The following is an 11358-nucleotide window of genomic DNA, read 5'->3' as shown; positions in this document are numbered from 1 at the left end:
GGCGGGGCCCTGGCCACGGCCACGGCCCCGGCCCGCAACGTGCTGCTTCTCCTGGGTAAGTGCGGCCGCCGGCCCGACGGAGCCCCGGGACCGGTCCCGGGTCCGCCGCCCCCAGCCCTGGGACGGGGTAACCCTGCCCGGGGCTCGGGGAGTCCGGTGGGCAGGGGGAGGGACGGTCCCGGGGGTCCGGCTGCATCCCCTCTGCCGGGATGGTCACGGCAGCACCGGCCCCAGCCCGGGACGTCCTCAGCCCAGGGCTGCTCCCAGTGTCGTTAGTGTCCCCTGGGCTTTGCCACCCCCCCCCACGGTTGGGGACACGCCGGGGGTCAGGCCCGGTGCCGGAGGGCTCACCCCGCACCCCTCCCGCTGCAGCGGATGACGGTGGCTTTGAGAGCGGCACCTACAACAACTCGGCCATCCGGACACCCAACCTGGATGCGCTGGCCCGGCGCAGCGTGGTCTTCCAGAACGCCTTCACCTCCGTCAGCAGCTGCTCCCCCAGCCGGGCCAGCATCCTGACTGGCTTACCCCAGGTAGGGGCATCCACGTGCGCCGGGGTGGGGGCTGCCAGTCCGCGGTGGGTACTCGGGGATGACCGGAGCCAGCATGCTTACAGCATGGTCACAGGACCTGGCAATCCCCCCATTCCCACTGACCCACTCTCTCCCCTGACCCTGGGACCTGCTTCCCATGCACACACACTTGTTGCACGGCTGGACTTGTTTGGGGGCCAGGTTGGCAGATGTCGTCCAACCGTGTTGTCTCTCCCTGCTTGCAGCACCAGAATGGGATGTACGGGCTGCACCAGGACGTGCACCACTTCAACTCCTTCGACAGCGTGCAGAGCCTGCCCCGGCTGCTCAGCCAAGCACGCGTCCGAACAGGTAGGGAGCTCTGGGCAAGTGACACGGGCAGGGAAACCCCCTGCTCTGTGCACCGAACCCCATCGGCTGAGAGAGCTTGACGGCTGACCTGCCTGCGAGCTAGACAGCACCGACTGGACCCGTGCCCATGCTCTGTGCTGACACCTGGGTTTCGCTTTGCTCCCCCCACCACTGCTCCTCTGCCATCCTCGTTACACCTCAGTTTCACTTCTGTTCCCCATCCCGCTCCTTCCTGGTTCCCAGGCTCACTCAAGGCTCGTGCTTGACCCAAACTTCCACCCAGGCTGCTCAGCTGCTCTAGCACTTACCCACACTTGTGACTTGGGGCAGCGTGGTCCCCACGTGGGTCCCATTTTCTGACCAGATGTGGAAGTGCCTCTGCAACCGGCAGAAATGACTGGAGAAGCTGGCAGCATCTTCCACTCTCACCAGCGTTTGCTGAGCACAGCCCATGCTGGAGTGGATGATCTGTGTCAGCTCCCTGGAAGGAGACAGCAGCAGCAGCCAGCGTCCTACTCCCCGCTCCCTGCTTCTGGTACACCACCTGTCTGCGTTCTTGCAGGGATAATTGGGAAGAAGCATGTTGGGCCTGAGGCTGTCTACCCCTTCGACTTTGCCTACACAGAGGAGAACAGTTCGGTCTTGCAGGTTGGGAGAAACATCACTCGAATCAAAGCGCTTGTCCGGCAGTTCCTGCAGAGCCAGGATGACAGGTGAGACGGACCCGGCGTCCCTAGGGCAGGCTGAGAGGGGGCACGGGAGAGGAGAGGAAAACCGGCCTCGCTGAAGACGTGTCTCCATGTCCCAGCTGGTCACAAATAGGAAGGGACACCTTGTCTCAGGGTCACCCCACATCCAGAAGCCCAGATTAGGTGGGAGTCCCCCCATCGACCCCAGCTCTCCCCTGCACAGCCGAGGGAAGGTCTTGGGGGGGTGGGCAGCCCTTTGCTACACCACCTCCACCTCCACCCTCTCCGTCTCTAGGCCTTTCTTCCTCTACGTCGCCTTCCACGACCCCCACCGCTGCGGGCACTCCCAGCCCCAATATGGGGCCTTTTGTGAGAAATTTGGCAACGGAGAGAGCGGCATGGGCTGGATCCCTGACTGGAAGCCACAGCTCTACCACCCAGAGCAAGTGCAGGTGGGAGCCTGTGGGGCTGCATGGGGCTATACGGGGCTGCATGGGGCTATATGGCACTGTGCGGGGCCATATGGGAGCTGCACACTTCAGCAGCCTCCGCCGGAGCCAGGCCGGCTGCAGGCTGGCCCCCACCTCGGTCACTGCCATCAGCATTATGGGCGAGAACTGGTGAAGGCCACCCCGGCGTACCCACGACCTCCTTCCCCGTGGCCACTACGTGCCACTTTCCCGTTCTGCATTTAGGTTCCCCACTTTGTTCCAGACACGCCGGCTGCCCGGGCGGACCTGGCAGCCCAGTACACAACCATTGGGCGCATGGACCAAGGTAGGAGCCACGGGGCCAGGCTGCTGCCGGCGAGCGCTGCGATCCCTCCCACCCCCCGCCCCCAGCTCTGCCCTTCCATCCACAGGGATCGGGCTGGTCCTGGAGGAGCTGCGGCGTGCCGGCTTCCACAACAGCACACTGGTGATCTACACCTCCGACAACGGCATCCCCTTCCCCAGCGGCAGGACCAACCTCTACCGTTCTGGCACCGCCGAGCCCCTGCTGATCTCCTCCCCCGAGCACACCGAGCGCTGGGGGCAAGTCAGCCAGGCCTTCGCCACCCTCCTGGGTAAGAGCCCATGCCCCCCCAGGAGGGAGTAGAGGCACGCAGAGCTGTGCCGGGGGAGCGTGAGTGGGTTCCCACCCTCCCCACACCAAAACCCAGGGTCCTCTCGCGGACGACAGCCTGCAGCCCTCAGCATTGGCACGGCTGACCCCGGGGAAGGGAGAGGAGGGCTGACAGAGCAGCAGGGTCCCCTGCAGGGACGTCATCCCGGGGCTCAGCTCTGCAGCTCGTCCCAGGACCATCCACAGCCCACAGGGCAGCAGACCCTGGGGACCTTTCTGTCCCTCTCCGGGGTTGAGTTTCCTCCCATGGGTGCCAGCCCCTCCTCTCACCCTTCTCTTCCCCTCCAGATCTGACACCGACCATTTTGGACTGGTTCTCCATCCCCTACCCTTCTTACAGCATCTTTGGCACGAAGCGGGTGCAGCTCACTGGAAAGTCTCTCCTGCCAGCACTGGAGTCGGAGCAGCCCTGGGCCACCGCCTTCAGCAGCCAGAGCCACCACGAGGTGACCATGTACTACCCCATGCGAGCCATCCAGCACCACCAGTTCCGCCTCATTCACAACCTCAACTACAAGATGCCCTTTCCCATCGACCAGGACTTCTACGTCTCACCCACTTTCCAAGACCTGCTCAACCGCACCAGGGCTGGGCAGCCAACCCACTGGAACAAGACCCTGCACCAGTACTACTACAGGGACCGCTGGGAGCTCTTCGACTGCAGCCGTGACCCCACCGAGAGCCAGAACCTGGCCCCTGACCCCCGCTACGCCACCGTCTTCCAGCTGCTTCGCACGCAGCTCTTGAAGTGGCAGTGGGACACGAGTGACCCTTGGGTATGTGCCCCTGACGCTGTCCTGGAGGAGAAACTGAGCCCCCAGTGCCGGCCACTGCACAACGAGCTGTGAGCATCACCTCTGCCTGGCGTCCCCCATTGCCACGGGACAGCCGTGCGCTGCCCATCGGGCACGAGGGGGTCAGAGCGGGATCCTGGCTGGGTGACACCCCGAGGCTCTGCTTTCTGTATCGCAAACACCGCCTGGCCCTGGAGCATTCGGGGATCCTCGTGCCTTTATTCTCGGCCAGAGAAGTCGTAAGGCCAAGTTGCTTCTCAATAAAGCCTCTGGAGAAGAGGGCTCCGTTTTCACCTGGAGCCAGCTCCCGGTGCCGCCGTCTCCGTGCAGCACTGCCTGCTGCCAGCCCCACTGTGGAGGGGCGGCTGCACACCCCTTGAGGAAAAAGGGCCAGGGGGTACCAGCGAGGAGGCGGCAGGGGTACGGTTTAATTTAACAAAATATCCAAAAAGTGCCCAGAGTCCCTGAGGTGCGCAGGCCCAGGGGTGATGGCGTCTGCTCCCTCCCTGCGCAGCAGAGGCTTGACCAGAGCCGCACGGTGGGGGCCGGGGCTGGCAGCCCCCGGACAGCAGCAGTCCCTGGGCTTGGAGCCAGCAGGACGGGCTCTGCGGCACAGCCAGGGCTGCAGGAGCAGCCGGGGGTCCCCCGATGCTTTGGGAAATGGGGTGAAGCCTGCAAGGGTTGCAGGCGGTCCTGCTGGAGGCCCCAAGGCTGGGACGGAGCCAGGGGGTCCCAGCTGGGCAGGAGCGCTGAGCCAGGGCTCAGCACCACGTTTCAGGACAGGCACTGGCAGAGAGAGGCACAGACATGGCCTGGGGGTGCTCGCAGCAAACAGCAACTTTATTCACACCACCGCTCCCTCGCCGCGCTGCATGGATCCCCCTCCCCAAAAACACAGCCAGGAGACCCCGCAGTCCCTCGACAGGTTACCAGTTCCGCATGTTAACAGGTTTGCTGTCTCACGAGGCACTTGTGTCTTTTTTTCCCAATTTTGGAGGAGATGAGGGCTTCCCCATCCCTAGGAGTTGTGCAAGCCCCCCCAACCCTGACACAAGTCCAGTGCACACATCTCCAATTAAGTCATGTTAGCCACAAGGGAAGCCAAAGCCCAGGAGCTGAATTGTATGGGAGAAGCAGCAGCAACTCTGGTTTTACAAAGGATGGGACAGATTTGGCCCCAGAGACAGAGGGAGCAGCATCACCTCTCCCCAGCGAGTGGCACAAATCCAGCATGGGCTCAGGTCCAAGTGATCACAAACTGTTCCCACATTGGCAGCGATATGGGGACTCTCAGCACCTGAGTGGGAGAAGGAAGGGTCAGCATGGTGAGAACTGGCCGGGATGGAGCCCAGGGGGTGTCAGAGCCGAGGGGGGTGTCCTGCCTCCCTGGGGTACACCCCAACACAGCCCCGGTCCCACAGACCTCCCTGGGAAGGGTGCCCATGGCAGACAGCCCTAGGAGCAGAGCCATGCCACTGCTCCTTGCAGAGCTCCAGCCTCATCCCCACGCATTCTTCCCATCTTCCATCTCCCCATCCTTGCCCCCTTCCACAGCCTAATCCTGCCCCAGCCCCAGGGCAGCAACACAGCCCATGCCGGGCAGCCGTTTACGCTCCTTGGTGCCAACAAAGCAGGTACTGTGCCATCACTGCGGCCAAACCCCACCAGCCCCTCAGCTGAGCCCCAGGTCCCTTCCCAGCCACCGGCCGGCAGCTCGCCCCCGCTGCCACCCCCTCCCACGGTGGGGACGAGCACTCGCCTGCGTGTCACTGCGGTAGGAGAAGCCACCCACAAGGGCACCGTTGGCCAGGACTTGCCGGGGAGGGCTGGTGACACCCAGCACGGTCACAGCCTCCAGCAGGACCCCGTCGAGGTGGGCGCCCACCTGCAGGAGCTGGCTGAGCAAGGCACCCTGCAGGGACAGGGGTCTGTCACCCCACGTTCTGGGCTTCCAGGCACCCCACACACCCCCAGGGCTTCTCGATGTGCCCTGCCCGATGCACTGCCTGTCTGCAGGGCACCGGGTCCGGGGGCGGTTCGGGTACTCTGCCGTCACTGTGGAGCGGCAAAGCCATTTATCGGAGGGATGGGGCTGGAGAGCATCCGCTGCTATGCAGCACTGTGGGTGCAAGAAGAGAGCAGCCACCTCCCCAGCGCAGCCTCTCCCCCTCCTAAAGGGGTTCCCGGTGGGGTACAGCCCCCATGGGACCCCACCACCCCACCAGCACACAGTGCTGTAGCCGCTCAGCCTGGCACTTTCGGCATGACGCACCTTGGCTGCACCAGGGCGCGGTGCTGCCCGTGACCGCACATGCCCCAGGGCAACCAGGACCTGCAGGGGGGAGTGAACGCCCGGGGCGGGGGCCCCCCGCTAGAACCCCCCCCCCCTCGCTCACACGTGTGGCCAGGAAGAGGATCTCAGTGTAGTCCCCCTTCTCAAAGGTCTGCCAGCTCTCCCCATCATCCCAGAACAGGTCTCCTCTAGCGAAGCCGTCCGGTGTCAGCGCCACGACCAAGGCCATCCCCTTCTTGCGGGACTCGGTGGTGCTGAATGCAGGCTCCTGCAGCCCAGGACCAGATACAGCTCCGAGCGCTGCAGGAGTCGCTTTTCCCCAGCCCCGGCCAACCACCGCAGCCTCGCGGCTTATTCGGCAATGTCCAGTCCGCCGGTGACCGTGTTGCCGCCCTCCGTCCTGCCCCACACGCCGGCAGGGGCTGGCCAGGCAGGTCACCGCGGCATCACCGCAGCAAGGAGGGGGCTCACCTGCAGGGGCAGGATGTGCCCTGCGCGGACATGGACGTTAATGGTGTCCAGGGGAGCTGGCAAGAGGATCCACTGCCCTTTGCTGTGGATGGTGGAGTCCTAAGTGACAACAAAAAGGGGAAGGAGTTATTAGGCACAGGGCGCAGCGTGCCCAAGGGGGTCCCAGCCCAGCGTTGCTGCCCTCGAATGGCCACGAGAGAGGGCAGGCGAGGAAAGAGTCTTCAACACAGCCCTGGGGGGCCGGTACCAGTGGTGGGGTGCGGGGACCCACCGTGCGGCCACCTGAGACCCCCGTGGCGCGACAGGGGAGCACCCACCCCCGCAAGGCTGTACCACGTCCCCGCCGGGAAGTAGCCGCTGACTTTGGTCTTTCCTGCCTCCAGCACAGGTGTGATGAGCAGCCCCCCGCCCCACATGAGCTGGCGGTCCACGGCCCAGGTGTTGGGGTCCTTGGGGAACCTGGGGAGGGATGGGGAGGGGTAGCGCAGCGCCAGGAAGACCCTGCACCCACCTCCCGCTGAGCCCGGCGGGGACCAGCACCCATCGGCCCTGGATGGGTCGGCACTTACTCAAGGAAGAGGGGCCGTGCCACTGTCTCCCCGGCGGAGTGAGCCCGGTGGAAAAGGGTGTAGAGGAAGGGCAGGAGGGAGTAGCGGAGGCAGAGGGCTTTCCTCATGGCAGCCTGGGCGGCTGGGCTGAAGGCATATGGCTCCTGCGGCTGTAGGGGAGAAGCCGAAGAGGAATGCTCGGACTGCGCGGGGAGGAACCGTGAGCGCCTTTTGGGGATGCAGGACAGACTCCCCACGGCACGACCCCGGCACCGATGGGACGCAGCCCCACAGCTGCGCCAGCCGCCTTCCCACGCAGGCAGGGCAGCCCCTCGCACAGCCCCAGAGCACCCACCCCTGCCCCATCCACCCAGCTGCCCCCCCCCCGCCCGCGAGGGCTCCTGGTGCTCACCCGGGTGCCGTGGTCATTGTGGTTCCTCATGAAGGGGTAGAAGGCGCCCAGCTGGGTCCAGCGCACGCACAGCTCCTCGGACGTGTCACCCACAAAGCCACAGATGTCGGCACCCACCAGCGGCACCCCAAAGAGGTTGAAGAGCAGCACCTCTGCGGAGGGGGTGCAGAGGGCATCGGGGCTCCGCGGAACCTCGGGCACAGAGCCCAAGGAGAAGCTGCTGGCTGCGGGGGAGGCGCAGGGATGCAGGGGTGAATGCAGCCCCAGCGCCCCGCAGCCTACCTGGTACGGAGTAGTAGAGCTGCTCCCAGTCGCTGCTGACGTCCCCTGTCCAGTGTCCTGCGTAGCGCCCGTGCCCAGCGAACGTGGAGCGCGAGATGACGAAGGGGCGCTTGCCCCGGACCCTCAGCAGCGCGCTGCGGGCAGGATGGGGTCCGCTCAGCACCACCCAGCCAGGGAAGGGACTCAGCGGCTCCTGGCAGCAGCGCAGAGCTGACATGTGCTGGAGCAGACGCCCAGCACCATCTTGCCCATGGGGAAGGTGACACGGGGCAGCGCTCAGGACACAAGCCCCCAGCCCAGAAGCCAGTGCAGCTGCACTGCACCAGCTCCAGCCCAGGAGCTGCTTCCAGCCCCCTCCAGTGCTGGGCTGGCAGCAGCAGGCAGCGCACTGTGGTATAAACCAAACCCTCGCTCACCCACCAAATGCCCCCCCATGCCCAAACTGCCCATGCCGCAGTGCGGGGAGGGGTGTCTCTCCCGGCTCTGGCATCCCCTGGGATATGCACCAGCTCCTCTAGGACAGCAAGAGCTGCGGCATGAATCCCAGGCTTACTCGTGGGAGGCGATGGCCTCGGTCAGCCCGTACAGGCTGTGCAGGTTGTAGTGGGAGGACAGGTACTGCTGGCTGGAGGCACAGATGGTTCCAGCTCGGAGGCGTCCTCCAAACACACCTATACGGGAGGGGCGGTGGTGAGGGTGAGCTTGGAGCCCGCTCGGCTGGGACTGGAGCATCCCCGGATTCCTCCCCACACCCCCAGGCAGAGGCTGGTACTCGCCCCCTGTACCTGGCACGTAGGGGGGCTGCTCCAGGCTGTTGTTGGGGCAGCCGTCCTGGGAGCCCTCCACGAAGTTCGATGGCTCGTTCATGTCCTGGGGAGGGAAGGGAAGGGGAGGGAAAGGACGCGATGCCCTCGCTGCCGCACCAGAGCCCAGCAGAAGTGCAGGGCAGGAGCCAGTGAGCTGCAGCCGGCAGCTCTGTGGCGGCCACTCACAATCCACATGCCATCAAAGGGCACTTGGTCATGGAAGTCCTTCACCATGTCGTGCCACCACTCGTGAGTCTTGGGGTTGGTGAAGTCTGGAAAGGCCGTCGGACCCGGCCAGACCTACGGGAGTGAGGCAGCAACAGGCAAAGCCCCGCTGTCCCTGGCCCCACCACACCCCGCAGCCCCTGTGTGCCATTTTCCCATTTTCCACCATGGCCATTCCCTGGGTGTTTCCCTCCAGCTCTCGGGGCCCCACGCAAGCCCCCTCCCGCGGGGACCAGGGCTGCTCCCCGTACGCACCTTCCCAATCAGGGGCTGCCCAGTGGCGTTTCGGATGAACACCCCTTGCTTCAGTCCCTCATCGTAGGGCTTGTAGGTGCCGGGAGGTCCTGAGCTGCTGATCCCAGGATCCTGGTGGTGCACAAAGCCAGGGCTTCACCAGCAAGGGCAGGGAACAGTCTCCTCTGCCTTCCTCAGGGGAAGCTCCATCACCACCCTCGGGGACAGTCGGAAACCCCGGTGCCAGCCCACCCGTGCGGGAGCCCTGGCGCGGCCGGGGGTGTCACTCACCACGATCATGATGTACCTCAGGCCGCTGCGATGGAAGTCCCGCACCATCTCCGGGTAGTCCTTAAAGCTTTTCTTGTTGAAGGTGAAATCCCTCTTGGCGTCCATGTAATCCAGGTCGTTCCACTGCACATCCTGCAAACGGCAGTGCCTGGTGCTTGGGGAGGAGCAGGGACCCCGGCACGCTCCCACGGGACCCCCGCCCCGTGCGGGCTCCCCATCAGCCCCCCCATGGCCACTCTCAGGCAGAGGCTCCAGGGAGCAGCCGAGACCTACCAGGGGAAAGCGGGCTGCCGTCATGTTGGCCACGACCTGCCGGGTGATGTCGGTGGAGGAGTAACCCCAGCGGCAGAGGTGGAAGCCCAGGCCCCAGTACGGGGGCATGAAGGGGAACCCTGGAAGCCGGGAGGGTGGGTGCTGGCCAGGCAGGCGCAGGGACAGCCCAGCATTGCGTTCCCCCGCAGCCCCGCTCTGCCCCACCACGCCGCTCGCAGCATCCTGGCAAAGCCACCCCCGGAGCGCCTGTACCCCCCACCCGTGGCTCAGCCCTACCGATGACATCCAGGTACTGCCGCACCACGCTCTTGGGGTCAGGGCCCAGGAAAACGTAGAAATCCAGGATCCCACCCGTCGTGCGCCAGGTCAGGGCCGGGCTGGGCTGCAGGAGCACGTCTGGGGAAGCACAAGCACCGGAGGAATAAGCTGAGGACAGGGACGGGGGCCAAGCCTGTGCCCAGTGCCTCCGCGGGACTCACCCATCGCGTTGCTGTTCAGCAGAAAGACACCGTGGGCCGAACCGCCGTCCTCCATCCCCAGGTAGAAAGGGTGGGAGCCGTAGAGGTTGACCTGGGGCTGGAACAGAGCACAGCGCGGTGCCGGCAAGACTCCGCTGGAGACCCCGGCGTAGCACCCAGCCACCCACCCACGCGCCTGCCCCTTGCCTCTGCCCAGAAGCACCGTCGTGGCTTGGAGTGCAAACCCAGGGCTCGCAGCCCCAAGCACTGCCCGAGTCAGCAGAGCTCTGCCCCGAGCAAGAGCCCTGGACCGCGCGGGGGAAAGTGGCTTCTGAGCAGCACAGAGCCCCAGGGGGAGACAAAGCCCAACATGGGGAAAACGGTCCCATGGGCTTGCCCAGGGCTGAGGCCAGGTCCCAGAGCTCAAGAGGCTCGGACGGCTTTTCCCAGCCCTGGACAAGACATAAGAGGCCACGGGGCCGCCCCTGCAAGCACAGATGAGCCCTCTCCCTCTGCCTCAGCCCCACTCTGTACCACAGGCGCCATGTCCCGATTCCAGAGGGTGACCCTGGTCCACGCCGTGTCGAGGACCAGCGGCGTCAGGTGCTCCCCCAGCCCAGAAATGAAATGGGAAGGCAAGGAGGTGGAGATCTGCAGGAACTGGTCTGCGAAGAAGAGGGGCGCGACGGTGGTGTTCAGCCTGCCGGAGAGAAAAGGAGACTCCGGCAAACAGCCCCGGCGGTGCCCAGCAGCCGGGGAAGAGGAAGGCAATGAGCTGGAGGACCACCAGCCCTGGGGAGGGACATGGATGCTTGTCACCACATGAAACAAAAGCAGGTTTAGGCTGAGCTCTGGGATTCCTGCTTCCCTTCCCAGCCACCGAATTGCGTAGGGGGTCAAAGCAAAGCCCCCGCAGCCACTGACAGCCACCCTGTTGCTGTCCCCAGTGTCCCCTGCCGCACCCCAGCTCCCATCCCGCACATCGCTGGGGTCGGTGTCAGGTCCCGCTTCCAGACCGAATCCCTTCGGGAAGGCGAGGGGAGCCTTCACCCGGCTCGGGCCAAGACGGGCACTTACAGGACCTGCCCGCCGCGCTGCCGGTAGACGACGAGGCCGAAGGGATCCTGGTTGAACTGCACCCCGTAGAGCGTGGAGGCGGCTCGGCCGCTCACCCGCGGCGTGGCCAGGGGCACCTCGTAGCGCTGCCGGGCCGGGTCCCGCAGCTACGGGGGCAGAGAGGGGGGCGGTCAGCCGGGACCGGGACCGGGACCGGGGCCGGGGTGCCGGGTCGGGGGCGCACCGTGAAGCGCAGGCGGGCGGGGGTCTCCATCGCCACGTCCAGCCGCAGGCTGCCCACCTCCCCCGGTAGGAAGCTGGCAGCGACGCGGCGGAGCCCGGCGGTGTAACCGCTGGCGGTGGCCGTCAGGTTCTCCGCCCGGTAGCTGCGGTAGCCACGGGGGAAGAAGCACCAGGGAGGACCGGGGCCGGAGCCGGAGCCGTGGCCGGGACCGGGCTCGTAGCAGCAGCCCCGCGCCTCGCAGCCCCCCCGCGACAGCAGCCGCTCGGGGCCGCA

At 65.6% G+C, this 11358-nt stretch overlaps 2 protein-coding genes across 2 annotated transcripts; one reads left to right on the top strand and one right to left on the bottom strand.

The window, feature by feature from the left end:
- Positions 1-3: 3 nt before the first annotated feature.
- On the top strand, positions 4-3548 carry SGSH (N-sulfoglucosamine sulfohydrolase; the record flags this gene model as incomplete). The annotated part of the gene is made up of 8 exons (XM_010578714.1): positions 4-55; positions 373-533; positions 779-884; positions 1447-1597; positions 1869-2025; positions 2269-2350; positions 2436-2639; positions 2987-3548. Coding segments are annotated over 8 exons (1473 nt in total), but the record flags the coding sequence as incomplete, so codon positions are not given.
- Positions 3549-4729: 1181 nt separating this feature from the next.
- Positions 4730-11358, bottom strand: GAA (glucosidase, alpha; acid; the record flags this gene model as incomplete). The annotated part of the gene is made up of 19 exons (XM_010578713.1): positions 4730-4789; positions 5252-5404; positions 5889-6053; positions 6257-6355; positions 6574-6715; positions 6826-6974; positions 7217-7368; positions 7499-7632; positions 8052-8169; positions 8284-8368; positions 8491-8604; positions 8785-8895; positions 9055-9186; positions 9328-9446; positions 9604-9723; positions 9807-9903; positions 10320-10485; positions 10863-11008; positions 11086-11358. Coding segments are annotated over 19 exons (2535 nt in total), but the record flags the coding sequence as incomplete, so codon positions are not given.

The sequence above is a fragment of the Haliaeetus leucocephalus genome, unplaced genomic scaffold (genome assembly GCF_000737465.1).
Source record: "Haliaeetus leucocephalus isolate CR32 unplaced genomic scaffold, Haliaeetus_leucocephalus-4.0 Scaffold646, whole genome shotgun sequence".
Classification (NCBI taxonomy): Eukaryota; Metazoa; Chordata; class Aves; order Accipitriformes; family Accipitridae; genus Haliaeetus; species Haliaeetus leucocephalus.
This window is presented reverse-complemented; position numbering and strand designations above follow the sequence as displayed.